Source organism: Camelina sativa, chromosome 14 (assembly GCF_000633955.1).
Source record: "Camelina sativa cultivar DH55 chromosome 14, Cs, whole genome shotgun sequence".
Taxonomy (NCBI): domain Eukaryota; kingdom Viridiplantae; phylum Streptophyta; class Magnoliopsida; order Brassicales; family Brassicaceae; genus Camelina; species Camelina sativa.
The window spans coordinates 6,451,155-6,470,551 of record NC_025698.1 but is presented as its reverse complement, the minus strand read 5'-3'; the positions used below and the strand labels follow the sequence as shown (position 1 = coordinate 6,470,551).

At 36.2% G+C, this 19,397-nt stretch overlaps 5 protein-coding genes and 2 pseudogenes across 6 annotated transcripts; 6 read left to right on the top strand and 1 right to left on the bottom strand.

Moving 5' to 3' along the window:
• Nucleotides 94-1,499, top strand: LOC104740006. Its single transcript, XM_010460502.2, has 2 exons — nt 94-536; nt 614-1,499. The coding sequence occupies exons 1-2, from the start codon at nt 220-222 to the stop codon at nt 1,485-1,487; spliced, it is 1,191 nt and encodes a 396-aa protein (XP_010458804.1). The 5' UTR covers nt 94-219; the 3' UTR covers nt 1,488-1,499.
• On the top strand, nt 1,624-3,758 carry LOC104740002. The gene is made up of 2 exons (XM_010460499.2): nt 1,624-2,820; nt 2,909-3,758. Exons 1-2 carry the CDS (start codon nt 2,498-2,500, stop codon nt 3,738-3,740), a joined length of 1,155 nt encoding a protein of 384 aa, XP_010458801.1. The 5' UTR covers nt 1,624-2,497; the 3' UTR covers nt 3,741-3,758.
• On the top strand, nt 4,000-5,596 carry LOC104740003. Its single transcript, XM_010460500.2, has 3 exons — nt 4,000-4,227; nt 4,327-4,438; nt 4,622-5,596. The coding sequence occupies exons 1-3, from the start codon at nt 4,020-4,022 to the stop codon at nt 5,454-5,456; spliced, it is 1,155 nt and encodes a 384-aa protein (XP_010458802.1). The 5' UTR covers nt 4,000-4,019; the 3' UTR covers nt 5,457-5,596.
• LOC104740004 lies at nt 5,689-7,147 on the top strand (annotated as a pseudogene).
• LOC104740001 (receptor-like protein kinase BRI1-like 3) lies at nt 12,693-14,808 on the bottom strand. Of its 2 annotated transcripts, XM_010460498.2 has the most exons (3): nt 14,418-14,808; nt 13,414-14,301; nt 12,693-13,081 (listed from the first exon to the last, which is right to left on the bottom strand). In XM_010460498.2, exons 2-3 carry the CDS (start codon nt 14,209-14,211, stop codon nt 13,058-13,060), a joined length of 822 nt encoding a protein of 273 aa, XP_010458800.1. In that variant the 5' UTR covers nt 14,212-14,301; nt 14,418-14,808; the 3' UTR covers nt 12,693-13,057. The 2 variants fall into 2 exon arrangements, with proteins under 2 accessions (XP_010458800.1, XP_019091348.1); XM_019235803.1 differs by lacking the exon at nt 12,693-13,081 and having other exon boundaries at nt 13,167-14,301.
• On the top strand, nt 15,109-16,801 carry LOC104740000 (annotated as a pseudogene).
• Nucleotides 17,186-18,641, top strand: LOC104739999. The gene is made up of 2 exons (XM_010460497.2): nt 17,186-17,592; nt 17,705-18,641. Exons 1-2 carry the CDS (start codon nt 17,285-17,287, stop codon nt 18,534-18,536), a joined length of 1,140 nt encoding a protein of 379 aa, XP_010458799.1. The 5' UTR covers nt 17,186-17,284; the 3' UTR covers nt 18,537-18,641.

Below are 19,397 nucleotides of genomic sequence, written 5' to 3'. Positions count from 1 at the left end.
TTACAATACGACTACAAGGAGTTTTATAAAGCCTGCTGTATGTTCTCGCATTTAAAAGCCCCTAAAGAAGTTACCCATTGAGTTCCTATTTCCTAACATCACATAGAAACATTGTATCAAATAAAAGTCAACTCATAATTTGACCAACCAATAGTCAACATAATTCAGGAACCTATATAGATGTACATTCATAATAATAAGTCATAAAAACACAACATCATGTATGTAACAAGGCGTTTATCAGAGTACCGTAAAAACCCTTCGGAACTAAAGAAGCCTCCACCGGAAGGTCCAAACGCCGGTGTACTTGTGATTCAAGACGAAGAGTCGTTGACCACTTGTTGCTTTGGTTTTTGCTACGAGATTTTCCTCAGAGGATTACCGTTTCCACAGAACGCAGCGTTGACCGTGAGACGCGACGATGGTGGACAGAACAATACTGTTCATCGTGATCCTGTTGTGTTCATACCTGTTCTTGCTCAACCTCTATCTTCTAACCGTTATTACACTTATGAACGGTGCGGGTTCTATTCAAGGTATGACTATAACTATATCTTATGATATTATCTTATAAAGCTTTTATCAACCCTCTAGACATATTTTGGTTTTGCAGAGAATCATCTAACAGTAATGAAAGAGAGATGGAGAGAGTTACATGCTGCTTCTGCATTAAATTTAACCATGTCCATAGGTCTAAGAAGCCACAACCAGATCCTTATGACATTCACCAGCAAGTCGTGATCACAACTAACTCATCGTATTCCCGTTGTTACTATTACGCAAAGCCCGTTGCTCCTAATGCTTTGCTACCTGTATCCCTAAGGAGACAAGGCTGGACAATAGAAAACTCGACTTCGACCCTACAAGACTTTAATCTCATAGATGACGCAAAGGGTCTTAACGTAGAGCTTCGTTCTAAGCTTCCCGGTCTTGATATGAGCGTTGTCGTAGGGAAATGGTACGTCCCTTTCATATTTGTCAAGGAAGGAGACATAGTAGATCAAGTGAAGATATCAATGTATTACAACATGACGCTTCATCAAAGGTGGGAAGAGGTTTTCTTCTATGAGAATGTTGACAATTATAAAGAATATTGTGTTGAGGTTGTTGTCGATGTTGATCTTGAACTCAAATTGATTAACGTTGAGGGACAAAAGATTAATATAGAAACAACAAATGTGGATGCTAAAGGTATAGTTTGGTTCCATATTAAAGATCAAGAAGGACAAGACAAGAAGATAGGTCTAAGGTCTGTGGTTGTGGATAGGATAGAAAGCGAAGAGGAGAGTTTCGGGTGGACGAAGAGAGACGGAAACAGAGCGAGGGTTAAAAGAGTTGATCGGTTCGAAGGCGGTGGTTCATCGCAATGGAAGAGATATAAATGTTATGTATTGGTTGAGAGATTTGAATTGAGGAGAATGGATGAGAGTTTAGTGTTGACGTATGAGTTTACACATGCTGATAAGTTGAGGACTATTCAATATTGACTTGAGCTTCCCCTTTCTATTTTTTTTACGGTTATTATTTTTTTTTTTTTAACACTGTAATTGTAAAACAATAAAGTGTAAACTCTATAAATCAATATAATAAATTTGAGTGTTTTATTAACACAAAAATAAAAGAGAGACCTTTTTTGATTCAGGAATGTGAGAAAACTTTAATCCGCCGGAGGAGGTAACGATGTCACTCTGCCGGAAAATTCATAGTTCAGGTAGACTGGCTCGTGGGTGAGACCCAGATTCGAAAACCCTAATTGAAGAAGAAGAACTCAATGTCTCAGACGTTTTCGTCAGGCACGATACAAAAGAAAAAGCAGGCAGCTTTTGGTCCTAATTTGTCTTGGCAGCTCGATGAAGAACGGTACAGTGGATCTTGGGTCTTACTGTACTATAGTAGACAAATTAGGAAAAAGCAGGCAGCTTTTTGTAAAAATCTCTCCTTGGCTACTCAATCAAGAACGACACTATAATAGAAATATATTTTCCGAAGCCGCTGGTGCGTTTTCTAGTGATTTAAGAGGCTGGTCTTATAGGATTCTTGGTTTTTCTGCCACAACGAGACTTTGCTATTCGTAACAGTTGAGCCATGTCGATTTCTTGAAGGTTTCGAAACCCTTTGGTTTGAAAATTTATGGTTATTGCCTGGAATCGGGTACAATGGGAAGTTTAGTTAGAGTGTTGTTGTTGCGTTGAATACTTGACTGCTGAGTGATGATGCAATAAGGTGTGGACAGAATCTTCATGATGCAGAGTGGGTGTCATGATACAGAGTTGGCAGAGACTTTGTTTATCTTATTTTAGAGACACTTGAGGAGAGGTGACATTAAGGTAGGCCTAAGATCTTCATCAAGTAAGTTTCCTTGAAGTTTCCTACAACGAGCCATCTTGAAAAAGTCAAGTCACCTTGTCAATTCCTCTTCTACGGAGTTGTTTTGTCTATAATATTAGGATCAAGTTTTTCTCCAACTCCCACAACTCGATTTGGTTTTGCTGTGAAAATGTACATTACAAGGCGTTTGTCAGAGTACCGGAAGAATCCAGCAGAGCTAACAAGGCCTCCTCCTGAAGGTCCAAACTCTGGAATTTTGGTAATCCAAGACCAAGACTCATATAGACGGGCTACATGCTGCTTCAGCTCGTGGTTGGTGTTGGACACTTGTCTAAATGGTTTGCCATTGCCGCAAAATCTTAAGCTAGCAGTCACGTTCAATATCGGAGGGGATGACGCTACTCGTGACCCAGTTGTGTTCATTCCTGTTCTTGATAAGCCTCTATCTTCAAACTGTTATTACGCTATTAAACGACATGGGAAGCATTCAGGGTATGAATTTAAAATCTTAAATTCTAGAATCTTTCTTCTTATATATAAATCTTCATATAAAGTTTATAAATCTTTGGTTGCATTGCAGTAAAGCGGCTGGTAGTGCGAAAGAGGATGATCCTTTGGTCACCTCCTGCTTTTGTATTAAGCAAGTTGCTGAAGCTGAACATAAACAGCTAGATCCTTTTGACATATACCAACAATTCGAGATCCATCAAAAAAATCCATCTTCACGTAGGCGTTATTACTACGCAACATCTGTTGCTACTGATGGAGTCCCACCATGGTTTCTCAGGAATAGAGAGTGGAATGTTGAATGCGTGAGGTCCCAAGACTTTAAACTGACAGATGATGCAAAAGGAGTCAACACAGAGCTTCGTTCCAAGCTTCCCAATCTTGGTATGAGCACTGTGGTTGGGAAGTGGTATGTCCCTTTCATATTCGTGAAAGAAAGAGACGTAAAGGATCAGATCAAGAATTCAATGTATTACAGCATGACTCTTGAACAAAGATGGGAAGAAGTTTTTTCTTGCGATGACGACAAAAGCGAGAACCGTGATGTTGTATTTGATGTACAAGGAGAGACAGAAGTTGTTAAGCTTGAGGGACAAGAGATTGAAAGAGGTGTGGAAGCAAACGGGTTTGTGTGGTTTGGGGTTGGAGATGAAAAGATTGGTTTAGGATCGGTTGTTGTTGAGAGAATGAAATGGGAAGAAGAGAGATTTGGGTGGACAAGCAAAGGTGACCAGGAGCAAGCAATGGCGGGTAAGAGATTGAAGAAATCAAAAGATGGTAGCTTTTGGACTAGTTATCAGTGTTGTGTTCTGATAGAGAGCTTTGTGTTGAAGAGGATGGATGGGAGTTTGGTCTTAACATATGAATTTACTCACGTCGATAAGGTCAAAACCAAATGGGATTAAGTTTCTCACACAACGAATCTGGAAAACCTTTCTCAATCTCAATGACATGAATCCATTGGTCAGTGTGATTATTGTATTTGATTATTATCTTAAGCTTTGTCAATAAAATATTGAGCTTTCTCTGTGTTCTTGGAACTCATCCACAGGAGATTCTGACAAATGTCATATTATATTTATAAACACTAGCTTAGAAAACTTCCTTGCACGTTCTTATGATCCTTTGTTTTATATAAACGATGACAGGTTAGAAGATCTTAAGTAAGAAAGAATCAAGAAGAGATGTATGTAACAAAGCGTTTGTCTGAATACCAAAGAAACCCGTCAGAGCTAACATTGCTTCCAACAGAAGGTCCAAACTCCGGCGTATTGGTGATTCAAGACGAAGAATCACAGCCTACGTGCTGTTTTGGCAAATGCTTTGACTGTGATCTCAATGGTTTGCCGTTTCCTCAGAACACAAAAGTCACCGTCAAATACCAAATTGGAAGTTAGTTATTTTTCTGTTAATTCCTTAACTAAATCTTTTCCAAACGTGTTCCTTTACTCTGTTTCTGTTTCTTATTTGCGGTTTGTTTTCAATATATAGCCGGAGATGACAGAATTGTCTTGCTTGACCGAGTCGCGCTCATCCCTGTTCTTCATCAGCCACCTTCCTCCAGTCTTTACTACGTAATAAGGCGAAGCGGGAAACACACAGGGTGATTTTCTAACTTGGTGTGTATTTAGCTATTGACTAAGAGTGGTTCTATTGAATGATTATGTAACTTCAAAATCTTAAATCTTTCTTATGTTATATAGCAAGTACATTCATTCGAAACGTGTAATGTTCTGCATAGGATTTACAGGAAATCTCAAAGCTTACTTCTTTTAATTTTTTGCAGTAAAGCATGTGTTAGTGCAAAAGAAGGGGACAGAGCTTCTTGTTGCATTTGTTTTACTTATGTCTCTAATGCTACGCCAAGGCCTCTTGATCCTTTTGATATATACCAACAATTTGAGATACATCAAAAAGGATCATCAACACAGAAGTTCTTCGCTACATCTGTTGCTTCAGATGGGATACCACCTCGGTTCCTAAGGAGAAAAGGTTGGGCGGTTTCTTTCTCGTCTTCCCAAGACTATGGTTTGATTGATGATGCAAAGGGTGTAGACGTAAAGCTTCGTTATGAGCTTCCTGATATCTATAAGGGTGTTGTAGTTGGGAAATGGTATGTTCCGTTCATGTTTGTAAAGGAAGGAGATCCAAAAGATCAGATGAAGAACTTAATGTATTACAACATGACCCTTCACCAACGATTTGAAGAGGTTTTCTTCTGCGAAAACGTTGACAATAAACATTGTGAGGTTGTAGTGGATGTGGAGGTGGAAACAGAAGTGGTTAAGCTTGAAGGAGAGAAGATTGCAAGTGAGAAAAAAGGTGTGGATTCAGATGGAGTTGTCTGGTTTAGTGTCTCAGGGACTGAGAAGATAGGTCTTGGGTCTGTGGTCTTGGAGAGAATGAAATGGGAAGAGGAGAGGTTCGGGTGGTCTAAGAAAGGCGATCAGATGAAGTCTAGCATTAAGAGATCTGAGAAATTTGAAGGCGGTGGAGCGCATTGGAAGAGCTATAGATGCTATGTATTGGTAGAGACCTTTGAATTGAAGAGAACTGATGGGACTTTGGTATTGACGTATGAGTTTAGACATGTTGATAAGTTGAAGATCAAGTGGGATTAAGTTTATTTCAGCTTCTTTGTGTGTTATGTGTGTGCAACTGCTGGTGTGTTCATTTTAATGGAAGCTTTCTGCAAGTTCATTTGTTTGATTCTAGAACATCAATACCCCAATCTTGTAAGTTTATTAAACTGTTTGAATGATTCTCCATGACCGGTTTTCAAAACCAAGTCAAGCTCATAACTTTTGAATTCTTACTTGTAAAAGTCTTTAAACGATAACTTGTAAAAATTGCATACGGCTTTATCCTCAATACATGGTGCTACATATAAAGATATCACATCTTTAGATTTCTAATCAATTACCTTACCTGAAAGATTCTGAATTCAAGATGTATGTTACAAGGCATCTCTCCGAATACCAGAGAAACTCAACACAACCGTTGCCGGAAGGTCCAAACTCCGGCGTACTTGTGATTCAAGATGAAGAGTCAAAGCCGACTTGTTGCTTCGGTACTTGCTACGATGGTGAACTCAGAGGCCTACCGTTCACAGAACGCGAAGCTGACTGTGATTTACAGAACCGGAACTGGAAAAGACAGTAGCAGTTACCATGATCCGGTTCTGTTCATTCCTGTTCTTGATCAGCCTTATTCTTCGAACCGTTATTATGTCATTCAACGACGTGGGAAGCACTTAGGGTATGACCACAAATCTTACAGCTCATAGCCTCATACCTAGTTTGCACAAAAGGGTGTATTCATATATAAAAAAACTATATTCTTCTTGTAATTTTCTTATTGCAGAGGAGCTTCAGCAAGTGCAAAAGAGGACGACACAGTCCCCTGCTGCTTTTGCTTTAGCTATGTTCCTGAAGTTAAGCCACAAGAAGCAGATCCTTATGACATGTATCAGCAATTCCAGATCCATCAACGCCCAATATCATCTCGATACTACACTGCCACTTCTGTTGCTCCTGATGGGATACCACCAAAGTTCCTTAAGAGAGAGTATTGGACCGTGGGGTACTCGAATTCCCAAGACTTTGGTTTGACAGATGATGCAAAGGGGATTAACACTAGGCTTCGTTCGGAGCTTCCTAACGATGTGAATGCAAGCGTTGTGGTAGGGAAATGGTATGTCCCTTTCATATTCGTGAAAGAAAGAAACGCAAAAGATCAGGTCAAGAGCTCAACTTATTACAGCATGACGCTTAAACAAAGATGGGAAGAGGTTTACTCATGCGAAAACGTTAATAACAACGAGAAAGGAGGAGAGGTTGTACTTGATGTTGACGTAGAAACTGAAGTGGTGAAGCTTGAGGGACAAGAAACTCATTTGAGAGAGACAAGAGGTGGTGGATTTGTTTGGTTTAGCGTCTTAGGTGATGAGGGAGAAGACAAGAAGATAGGTCTTGGGTCTGTTGTTGTGGACAGGATGAAATGGGAAGAAGAAAGGTTTGGGTGGTTAAACAAAGGTGAAAGATCCAACATTAAGAGATCAGAGGGATACGAAGGTGGTTCATCACATTGGAAGAGTTATCGATGTTACGTGTTGAAAGAGAGCTTTGAATTGAAGAGAATGGATGGGAGTTTGGTGTTGACATATGAGTTTAAACATGTTGACAAGTTAAAGAGCAAGTGGGATTGAGTTTCATAATTCATCGTTTGTGCAGTTTCTTTGTGTGCATGTCATCTTTTGGTTACAATAATTAATTTGGTAAATAAGTTTATGCAAGTTCATGTAATAACCAACTCAAGGTCGCATATATATATATATATATATATCATGTAATAAAACTCAATTTAAATGAAATCTAAGTTTGATTGCTTATTTGTTGACCTCTTAGCAAAGTAGAGATCACAACTTTGAGTCTTTGAGAATTAATTAAAACCTAAATCGTATAACATAAACTTGTCAATGAAGTTAATAAATACTCTGCATTACAGGTTTTTGCATAAAGTCAAATCAAAAGGCAAAGACTTCTATGCATTTTTATGCAATTATATGAGGGTGGTTTACTCAAATGTTATCCAAATTAGGTAATATTACCAGAATCTACAAACAAAGATTTTATTACTAGAATATTTCGGGTATTTTCAAAATACCCAGCGTACTCTTGTTTTATGTTACCGGAAAAAACATAATTACAAAAATGTTATTGCCATGTCAGACGCCACATCAAAAACGCTGATGTGTAACAATAACTCAGCCATAACACGTTACAAAGGTATATTGCGGCTGAGTTATAAGTATATTCCGGCTGAGTTATGGAAAAAAACATTTGAGTAAGAGCGGACGGCTACGTTAGAGCATAACTCAACCAAGAATTAGATCATAACTCAGCCAAGCGTTACGGCTGACTTATCAAAATCTGGTTGAGTTACGCTCTAACTCAGTCGTCCTTACGGCTGAGTTTTCACCTGATGGTTGAGTTGTTAAACTTTTGGCTGAGTTATCACTACGACACGGCTGAGTTACCATTTTTCGATTGGCTGAGTTATCGTACAACTCAGCCGTGATAGGCTGACTTATCGTACAACTCAGTCGTGGTAGGCTGACTTATCGTACAACTCAGCCATTCGACGACTGACTTAGTAGCAAAAGATTAATTACTAGAATGTTATTCAGTTACGGCTGACTTATTAAACGATACAGCTGAGTTACATATTTTCAGTTGATGAAGCGGCTGAATTTGACAACAATTTTTTTTGCTTTTTAATTACTGTAATGTTTTTTCATGTTGTGACTGAGTTATAATTTGTTTGATGGCTGAGTTTTATATAGATTGAGTTATTAATTGTTTGATGGCTGACCTGCCACATCGGACGCAACATCCATGTCAGCATTCCATGTCATCTTTTTTTTTCCTTCGGAAATATGAAACGTCGTTCGACTCTTGTTCTTCAACTGGTAAATAAGTGAACTATTTACCTTCTTCTTCACCTTGTTCTTCATTTTCTTTCATGGATCCAATTCCGGTAATTGGGTAAAGAAACAGAGATATGTATTTAACACCGACGATAGAGGGTGTATAGTTGTGCAGATCGATGGTGGCACAACACACGACAAGCTTGTGGAGCTTGTTCTTGAAGACCACGTATTGGACGCGTATAGCCATGAGCTAAAGTTGAGTTACATGTTCTCGAACAAGGCACTGAAACTAATGGCGCATGATACTCCACCAGTTTTTGTCTCCAATGATCGACAGTTGCAATGTTTTTTTGGGGCTATGGAAAACCGATCAGCTACGTCTCTGTGTAGAGTTTTCGGCGAAAGAGTCTACAGAAACTAGTGGAGCTAGAGGAAGTATGATTCGGCGAAGCAGTGAATCAAAATTAGAATCTACATACGAAGTGTACGGTGGGGGGATTTGAAGGCACTTGTTTTGATTATGGTAAGATCGTTGACAAAGAAAACGAAGAAGAAGAAAAAGTTGTCGAAATAGCATCTGACGAAGAAAAAGACGATGAATTTTCAAGTCGATTTGATTTTTTCGACGACTCCGATATATTAGCCATTATGGATTTATAAATCATTATAACTCAGCCGTCACATGAATCGACGAGACCTTTCGTTTTCCCGTAAATATTATAACTCAGTCATAAAGTCATATATATCAGCCATTTACTTTCATATTGTTTCTTGTGATAACTCAACCATAAAACACTATAACTCAGCTCTAACATGAATCGACGAGACCTTTTGTTTTTTCGTAAATATTGTAACTCAGCCTTCAAGTCATATATATCATTCATTTACTTTCAAATTGTTTCTTGTGATAACTCAACCATAAAACACTATAACTCAGCTCTAACATGAATCGACGAGACCTTTTGTTTTTTCGTAAATATTGTAACTCAGCCTTCAAGTCATATATATCATTCATTTACTTTCAAATTGTTTCTTGTGATAACTCAGCCATAACTCAGCCGTCACATGACATTTCGTTTTCCCGTAATGATTATAACTCAGCCGTAAAGCGATATTTTGGCGGGAAACCATCAGTTAACCTAATAATAGACGCGAGCTTTCATTTTTCTATTGTTTTTTCTTTATATTCTCCTCATTTATATGTCTGACTCTCTTTCATCTCTAACTCAAACAACCCTCAAATTAGAATGTGTAAAAATCACTCTAAGTCTATAAATATCCCTTTTTATTGGTTTTAATGATAGTAATATTCATATTTCCATTTTAAATTTAAATTTTGAGTTATAATAATTTTAATATTCAATTGTTGGAGAAATACTTTTAGAAAAATAAAATTCTAAATTCGAATAATAATTATTTAATTATTTGCAATAATATCTTGTGATAGAAAACTCACTTTATGAATTTATTATGCATGTGGATTTGAGCAGGCACAGAATTTGTGATTTTTCGCGATTCCCTAACAACACTTTTTATGACATTAAGAGATGTTTTAATACTTATTAGAAATCTGACAGAACAAAAGGCCTAGGAAAGAAAGAAGAATACGTTTTCATATTATTGAGAAGACCCTAAACGATAACTCAGCCGTCATAAACTATAACTCAGTCAACCCTCAAATTAGAATGACTAAATAACCGACCAAACCGAACCGAACCGGAAACTATTTTTTTCATTATTTTCGCTTAATTACGGTTATATTCGGCTTGCTATCGGTTATATTAAGTTAATCTACCTAATTTGGATAACATTTGGATTATTTATGGTTATATATTCATCTAACCGACCCATAACCGGAAATAACCGAAAATTAATTTCAAAAATTTTTAAATTTTCAAATGGTTATCATATTAGTATATCCAAATTACCACCTTAAACCAAACATAATATAACCAAAACCAAATTGTTATATTAAAACTCATAATGTTGGAAATATGAACCCTAAACCTCAAACCCTAACCCCTAAATGTCATGTTTTGAATGTTTTACATATTTTGATCAGACTGTGTAAAAATCAATCTTGTCTGTAATTATTACTTTTAATTGCTTATAATGATTGTAATATTCATTTTTTCATTCTATATTTTAATTATGAGTTATAATAATTCTAATTTACAAATATTTCATAAGTCAACCGTTTATGTCGATAACTCAGTCATATCAGTCAATTGTTTGAGAAATACTTTTATTCAAAAAAAAAAAAANCTCACTTTATGAATTTATTATGCATGTGGATTTGAGCAGGCACAGAATTTGTGATTTTTCGCGATTCCCTAACAACACTTTTTATGACATTAAGAGATGTTTTAATACTTATTAGAAATCTGACAGAACAAAAGGCCTAGGAAAGAAAGAAGAATACGTTTTCATATTATTGAGAAGACCCTAAACGATAACTCAGCCGTCATAAACTATAACTCAGTCAACCCTCAAATTAGAATGACTAAATAACCGACCAAACCGAACCGAACCGGAAACTATTTTTTTCATTATTTTCGCTTAATTACGGTTATATTCGGCTTGCTATCGGTTATATTAAGTTAATCTACCTAATTTGGATAACATTTGGATTATTTATGGTTATATATTCATCTAACCGACCCATAACCGGAAATAACCGAAAATTAATTTCAAAAATTTTTAAATTTTCAAATGGTTATCATATTAGTATATCCAAATTACCACCTTAAACCAAACATAATATAACCAAAACCAAATTGTTATATTAAAACTCATAATGTTGGAAATATGAACCCTAAACCTCAAACCCTAACCCCTAAATGTCATGTTTTGAATGTTTTACATATTTTGATCAGACTGTGTAAAAATCAATCTTGTCTGTAATTATTACTTTTAATTGCTTATAATGATTGTAATATTCATTTTTTCATTCTATATTTTAATTATGAGTTATAATAATTCTAATTTACAAATATTTCATAAGTCAACCGTTTATGTCGATAACTCAGTCATATCAGTCAATTGTTTGAGAAATACTTTTATTCAAAAAAAAAAAAATTTAAATTCAAATTCAAATTTTGAATTCCTTTTAAATAAAAAATCGCTAAAATCTCATTTATTATGCGTGTGGTTCTTAACAATAAACATAATTATTGTTTGCGTCTCCCCAACAACACTTTTTGTCTTCTCGAGAAGGTATATAATAAATTAATATATCTGTTGCATAACTCAGCCATAACTTTACCATAACTTAGTCAATCCTCAAATTAGAATGACTAAATAACCGACCAAACAGAACTGAACCGGAAACTATTTTTTCCATTATTCTCGGTTAATTACGGTCATATTCGGCTTGCTATCGGTTATATTAAGTTAATCCACCTAATTTGGATAAAATTTGGATTATTTCTGGTTAAATATTCATCTAATCGACCCATAACCGGAAATAACCGATAAGTAATTTCAAAAATTTCTAAATTTTTAAATGGTTATCATATTAGTATATCCAAATTACCACCTTAAACCAAACACAATATAACCAAAACCAAACTGCTATATTAAAACCCATAATGTTGGAAATATGAACCCTACACCTCAAAACCTAACCCTAACCCCTAAATGTCATGTTTTGAATGTTTTACACATTTTGATCAGACTGTGTAAAAATCAATCTTTGTCTGTAATTATTATTTTTTATTACTTATAATGATTGTAATATTCATTTTTTCATTCTATATTTTAATTTTGAGTTATAATAATTCTAATTTACAAATATTTCATAAGTCAGCCGTTTATGTCGATAACTCAGCCATATTAGTCAATTGTTTGAGGAATACNAAACCCTAACCCCTAAATGTCATGTTTTGAATGTTTTACATATTTTGATCAGACTGTGTAAAAATCAATCTTGTCTGTAATTATTACTTTTANAGAAAAACTAACTTTATGTATTTATTATGTGTGGATCTGAGCAGGCACAAAATTAGTGATTTTTTGCGATTCCCCAACAACACTTTTTGTGATATCGAAAGACGTTTTAATTAGATAATTTATTAGGAATCTGACAGAACGAAAGACCTAGGAAAGAAAGAAGAATACATACTAATATCTCATAACTCGGTAAATTCATAACCCAGCCGTGTGAAGTATATAATTCAACCGTAATTTAACCGTAAATCAGCCATAACTTTGAAAATAGACAAATCAATGTTTTACATACCCAAGTACGATTCATCTTGAACTGAGCATAGTTACGAACTATCTTTAAAGAGTGTAAACGTGATGGTATAATAATAATGTGCAACACTTTACAAAATTTATAGAAGACAAAATTTTTGAATTCTATTTTAAATCTGATTCTGGTCAAGAAACTCTTCGTAAGCAGACGATCCACCGGAAGAGTCTCTATCATAATGGTCATCATCTTCCTTAGAGTATATGATGATAGAAGCATGTTCATAATGTAATTACAGAAAACAAAGAAAGAATACATCATCACATGCATTCAAATCTCAGAGCATATGATGATAGAAGCATGTTCATAATGTCAATCCTAAAGTGAAACTACACTCGAAGCAGAGGTTTAAGAAACGAAAGCATTAGCAACCTCCAACATAAAAAGAAAAATAAGGATACAACTAACATCCACTTTCACGGTTTCAACACTCACATTGACAGCATCCTTAACCTCCACTCTCGATGTTTCCCCTGAAAACTGGCCAGAGACATTTCTGAAATCATCTTCCGTTAGATCCATGTCTTCCTCCATGTCTATATACATTCCCCCATCCACAGCTGATAAATTCAAGAATAAAAAATAGAGTTAAAGTTCTTTCTTATTCAAATTAAAACGATCACACAAAAAAACTCCTTGGAAAATCTGATTAACAAAGCTCAAAGCCTTTCCCTCAGTTGTAAACCGATAAGCTCTCTCTAACTTGAGTCTCACAAACTCGAACTCATCCTTATTTATACTTGAAACGTAAAATTAAAACACTCAAAGAAAGGGAAACAGAGAAATGGAAACTAGATAAAACTTCCAAAATCAGTAAATACAAAGAAAACATATATCAACATAAGAATGGAGGATCTCAAGTGATCACCAGAACTGAGGTTATGTTTCTGACCTTCCAAGAGAGGTTTAGCGTTTCGAGGAGATTACAATTCGACAGACTAATCGGGAATTTGTGGCCGGAGATGTTGTTCTGTGATACACTGAACACGGTGAGGTTCCCACAGAGACCGAAACCGAGACGAGAGAAGTCGCCGGAGAAATTGTTTGCCGCTAAATCGAGGTGTTTCAGAGACGCCGGGAGACTCGCTATGAAATTCACCAGAATCTCATCGGAAAAGAGATTGTTGGAGAGATCAACAGTGGTTAGTCTCGTCGACGACGGAGAAGTCTTCAATTTCCCGGCGAGCTTGTTATGGGAGACGTTAACAGAGACCAGATCCAAACATGTGGAGAAAACGTAATCAACGATCGAAGAGTCCGTAATCAAGTTTGAAGATAAATCCAAAACCTCGAGAGAACATCCTGAAGAAGAAGAAGAAGAAACAGAGGAGTCACCAGACGAGAACTTATTTCCTTGCAAATAAAGATCCCGGAGATTTGACAACGCCGTCAGATTATTGAGATTTAGGGTTCCGGTAAGACCACCGTTTCGTAGATCGAGACCAGTGACAACACCATCGGTAGCGCAAGAGACGCCTCGCCAAGAACATGGGTCATGATGATGACCCGACCCGTAATTCCAATTACCCAGAAAATTATTAGGATCCGACGTAACGGAGATTTGTTTAAACGCCGTTAACAGAGCAGCTTCTTCGCTAACGTCGTCTCTGAGTAGCCGTCTGCCACGAGCGTCTACTATTAGAAACAATACGAGCAAGCAGAGGAACAAGAACTGCCATCGTTGCTTCATATTAATTTTAGCACACCAAGTGTTCGATCAAATTACTTCGATGAGAAAACCCTATCCTCCATAACCAATCTGAATCCTGTCGCCGCAACACTGAAATCCAAAGTGTACCAAGATTAGTTTTTTTAAATTCTGAAATAAGAGTAAAGAAGTTAGCAAAATCAAGACTTTTTTTTCAAGGAAGAAGAAGAAGAAGAAGATGAACATACATGTATATGTGCTGAGAGATTGTGAAGAAACAAAAAAAAAAGCAGAATCAAAGGCTGACAGATACGGAAAAAAAGAGAAAGGAGAAAGTACAGAGAGACAGAGCAGAGAGAGAGTTTTAGTTCTCCAAGTGAAGAAGACAATGGAGATGGTCTTTCGACCCTGTTGTCTCCCAAAGTACGATGTTGCAGAGATGGTCGGATCCGAAACACACACAAAAAGAAATATGTTAAATTCAACCATAAGAAAAAAAAAGGGCAGTGGTTTTGAGATTCCACAGCTTTTAGATACACATAATTGGATTCAAACGAAGAGGCTTTTCTTTTTATTTGTCCGCTCAAGAATGACAACAAAATCAACGAGAGAGACGAGAGAGAGGTGTCATTTTTTTTTGGACTATGAACAGTAAAAACGGTTTGTTTTCTTCTTTGACATAAAGAAGAAAAAAAAGCAATTGTAATTCTGAAAAAAAAACTGTTTAACAACGTAGAAAATCTAAAATGATGTGTATTTTAATTTGTTGATGTGTATTTTTTTTTTTTTAACCAAATCAAAAAACTAAACCCAAAAAGTAAATTGTAATTACATTTAAGTAATATTTAGAATATTTATAGATATGAATAATAAACCAACTTTTGGATAACATTAACATTTGAGTAATTCTTTCCTTATATAAAGACACTTGATGCCGTAACAGCCTTCTAAGATATTTTTCCTACGTCGTGGTTAGATTCTAAATTCAAAAAGTCAAGTCTATTCTACAAAAAAAAATTGCTTAATCATAAGCCTATAAAGATGAAACCGAGCTCCTTCTCCAAGTATTATCACCATCACAAGAACCAAATTTCAAGATGTATGTTACAAGGCTTTTATCTGAATACCAGAAGAGCCCATCACAGATGAACTTGCTGCCACCAGAAGGTCCAAACTCCGGCATAATGGTGATTCAAGACGAAGAATCACAGGCCACTTGCTGCTTTGGTTCTTGCTACGAGGGTAGACTTAAAGGCTTGCCGTTTCCACAAAACGTGAAGGTCGCAGCAACATATAGCAGTGGAGGAGGAGGAGGAGCAGGAGGAGGAAGCCAGACACATCGTACCCCTGTTGTGTTCATCCCTGTTCTTGATCAACCATTGTCTTCGAACCGTTACTATGTTATACAAAGGCGTGGAAAGCATACTGGGTAATTATTACTTTTAATTCCAATATTTTCACTTTTTTCTTTAAAATTTAGTAATGATTAAGGTTTTTATTTTTACAGTTCTGAAAATGTTTACTTGAAAAAAAACACAAATCTTTAGGATTTGCATAAGATATAAAACACAGCCTAAAATATTGAGTTAATTGTGATTACAGGAAAGCATCTGCAAGTGCAAAAGAGGAAGAGAGAGTTTCAAGCTGCTGTTGCTTTACCTATGTTCCTGAAGCTAAGCCACAACAAGCAGATCCTTATGACATATACCAACAATTCGAGATACATCAAAGCCGACCATCACATCTCTATTACTCTGCCACTTCTCTTGCTTCCGATGGTGTGCCACCAGATTACCTTAAGAGAAAAGGTTGGTCGGTCAGTTACTCGACTTCAGAAGACTCACGAGACTTTAGTCTAAGAGATGATGCGAAAGGGATTAACACAAAGCTTCGCTTAGACTCAGAGCTTACTAGTTTAGGTCAGAGTGTTGTGGTAGGGAAATGGTATGTTCCTTTCATATTTGTGATGGAAGGAGATGTAAAAGATCAAATGAAGAAATCAACGTTTTACAGCTTGACGCTTCAACAGAGGTGGGAAGAAGCTTTCTTCTGCGAAAACATTGGCAATGAACATTCTGAGGTGGTAGTTGATGTTGACGTAGAGACAGAAGTTGTGAAGCTTGAGGGACAAGTAACTNATTCAAGATGAAGAGTCAAGACCAACCTGTTGCTTCGGATCTTGCTACGGGACTGGACTCAAAGGCTTACCATTCCCACAAAACGCTAAGNATAGGTCTTGGGTCTGTGGTCGTGGAGAGGATGAAATGGGAAGAGGAAAAGTTCGGGTGGTTAAACAGAGGCGAGGAAAGGTCTAAAATTAAGAGATCAGAGATATTTGAAGACGGTTCATCGCATTGGAAGAGTTATCGATGTTATGTATTGATAGAGAGCTTTGAATTAAAGAGAATGGACGGGAGTCTGGTGTTGACATATGAGTTTAAGCATATTGATAAGTTAAAGAGCAAGTGGGATTGAGTTTCATTCATTTTGTGTGTCATCTTGTTGGTTCAATAATCAATTTTGGTGAATAAGTTTTTATGCAAGCTCATGTAAAAGTCAATTTAATGAAATCTTAATTTGGTTGTTTTATACTCTTCATGATGGATTTGTTGGCTTGTTGCCTTTTAGCAAACTTGAAGTTTTTTTTTTTTTTGCAAACATATGTCTAGTCCCAACAAAATCTTCCTTGGAAATTGCTGATAACGTGCTTTGGTTCTATTCTACCATTTAAAAAGTCTTTGCATACACATGATGTCTCTTAAAAAAAAAAAATACTTCATTGGTAGTTTTGGGATCTCTGTTATTACACAAAGCTCTGTTATTAAAATATATATACCACCAGATTCCCAAATTTGAAGTGACAGATTTTTAAAATAAAATGTGACTTAGAAAACTGCCAGGAAAACAAAAGAAGACTTCCATAAAAGCCAAGTCAAGATCGTTGAAAAGTCTTTAGACAGAACCGCGTTAGAAGTTTATATTTCTTATTTATTTTTGGGGTTACAATTTAGTTTCTCTTCTTATCCTACTCTTCATATACACCCAATCAAAACTTAGAAGAATCTCAAAAACTGAAAAACCACTGAAACATCTTTCACCGGTTAAAGCTAAAAATATGTATGTTACAAGGCGTTTGTCGGAATGCCAAAGAAACAGATCGGAGTTGCCGGAAAGTCCAAACTCCGGTGTACTTGTGATTCAAGATGAAGAGTCAAGACCAACCTGTTGCTTCGGATCTTGCTACGAGGCTGGACTCAAAGGCTTACCATTCCCACAGAACACTAAGCTGACTGTGAATTACACCATCACGGTTAATAACGTGACCACTGCTTATCGTGATCCGGTCATTTTCATTCCGGTTCTTGATCAACCGTTATCTTCAAACCGTTACTACGCCATCAAACGAGGCGGGAAACCCTCAGGGTATGACTTTAAGCAATATATTTTTCAACTTTCTTGATTTGTGATGACACAAGAATTTGCAAATAAGGGTATTGATTTGAAAGTCTTAAATTTGTATATTTGTGTTTTGTAGAGAAGCTACGGCTAATGCGAAAGAGGAAGACAGAGTCCCCTGCTGCTTTTGCTTCAGCTATGTTCCTGAAGCTAAGCCACAACAAGCAGATCCTTATGACATATACCAACAATTTCAGATCCATCAACCAAAACCATTGTCTCGAAGTTACTTTGCGACATCCGTTGCACCTAACGGAGTACCACCAGAGTTTCTCAAGAGAAAGTATTGGACAGTTGAGTACTCGACATCAGAAGACTTTGGTCTAAGAGATGATGCAAAAGGTATTTACACGAAGATTCGGTCTGAGCTTCCAGGTGATTTTAGTACAAGCGTTGTGGTAGGAAAATGGTATGTACCTTTCATATTTGTGAAGGAAAGAGACGCAAAGGATCAGCTTAAGAGTTCAACTTATTATAACATGGTTCTTATCCAAAGATGGGAAGAGGTTTACTCTTGCGAAAACGCTTACAAGGACAACCGCGAGGTTGTTGTTAATGTTGAAGTGGAAACAGAAGTTGTGAAGCTTGAGGGACAAGATATTGGAAAAAGGACAGGAAGTGTGGATGAAAATGGGATTGTTTGGTTTGAGTTCGCAGACAAGAGGATGGGTATGAGATCTGTGGTTATTGAGAAGATGAAATGGGAAGAGGAGAGATTCGGATGGAAGAGTGAACCGCTAAGAGCAGTGGTTAAGAAATCTGAGAGATATAATGGAAGCGGTTTGAATTGGAAGAGTTATAGATGTTATGTATTAGTGGAGAGCTTTGAGTTGAGAAGAATGGACGAGAGTCTAGTGTTGGCATTTGAGTTTAAACATGTTGATAAGTTAAGAACTAAGTGGGAATCATGAGAAATTCTTATGTTTAAGCTATGTGTGTGTGTTGGTAATGTTTTTCTTCAATTGTTCTGTGTGATAAGCTAATTAATTTTTTGAATTTCTAAATTTTTGAGTTTCTTTCGTTTGCAAAAATAACTGAAATGTTTGCAATTAGTTTAAATATTTTGAATCCTGACCAAATTAGCTATCCAAATTCTAAATTGAGTTTTATGCATGTGTTCAGATTCTTTTGGTAGTGCTGCGACAACCTATTAACAAGCTTCAACATATATATGTATATACAAGAAAATAAGAATTAAAGATGACAGTTCTAAAATATTACATTAACGTACCAATCTTAATTTTATTTAAATTTAACAATATTTTTCTATGAAAAAGAAGAGCAAATAATAAGATAAAAATAAGTAAAACATAAGGAAAACATAAGAATATATGTGGAAATAATAACCAATGACAAAAAAAGATAAGACGTCTCTGAACCTCGCTTTCCTCCATCCCTGTTGCCTTTGCTATCTCGTGTGTTCTCTCTCGTAAATTTGGCTGCAGCCGCAAATAATTTTGTATCACTCGTGAATTGTTTATCCATAGTTGATTTAATCTTGTTTAATTTTGATTTCACAATAATCCACTACTTATTATAATAACAACTCTCTGTAGATAGATGAAAAACCTTAAAAACAACTTAAGCTCTTAAGGTTCAGAAAGAAAGAAAAGAAGAACTTAAACCTTAATTATATTCCAATTCAAGAAATACGTGTAATTGAGATGAGAAGTTAACGCGCATAATTGATATTTTCATAATGGGAACTGAGAAGCAACTAGTAATTTAGCAATGTTACACACGCTAATCAAATGGTTGTGTGGGATTATCAT

Bases quoted from the DNA above. Each gene is read 5' to 3' on its own strand.
- LOC104740006 (XM_010460502.2), top strand. From the start codon at position 220: ATGTATGTAACAAGGCGTTTATCAGAGTACCGTAAAAACCCTTCGGAA. The intron at 537-613 runs GTATGACTATAA...TTGGTTTTGCAG, and splicing joins CGGTGCGGGTTCTATTCAAG to AGAATCATCTAACAGTAATG.
- LOC104740002 (XM_010460499.2), top strand. From the start codon at position 2,498: ATGTACATTACAAGGCGTTTGTCAGAGTACCGGAAGAATCCAGCAGAG. The intron at 2,821-2,908 runs GTATGAATTTAA...GTTGCATTGCAG, and splicing joins CGACATGGGAAGCATTCAGG to TAAAGCGGCTGGTAGTGCGA.
- LOC104740003 (XM_010460500.2), top strand. From the start codon at position 4,020: ATGTATGTAACAAAGCGTTTGTCTGAATACCAAAGAAACCCGTCAGAG. The intron at 4,228-4,326 runs GTTAGTTATTTT...TTCAATATATAG, and splicing joins CGTCAAATACCAAATTGGAA to CCGGAGATGACAGAATTGTC. The intron at 4,439-4,621 runs GTGATTTTCTAA...AATTTTTTGCAG, and splicing joins CGAAGCGGGAAACACACAGG to TAAAGCATGTGTTAGTGCAA.
- LOC104740001 (XM_019235803.1), bottom strand. From the start codon at position 14,211: ATGAAGCAACGATGGCAGTTCTTGTTCCTCTGCTTGCTCGTATTGTTT.
- LOC104739999 (XM_010460497.2), top strand. From the start codon at position 17,285: ATGTATGTTACAAGGCGTTTGTCGGAATGCCAAAGAAACAGATCGGAG. The intron at 17,593-17,704 runs GTATGACTTTAA...TGTGTTTTGTAG, and splicing joins CGAGGCGGGAAACCCTCAGG to AGAAGCTACGGCTAATGCGA.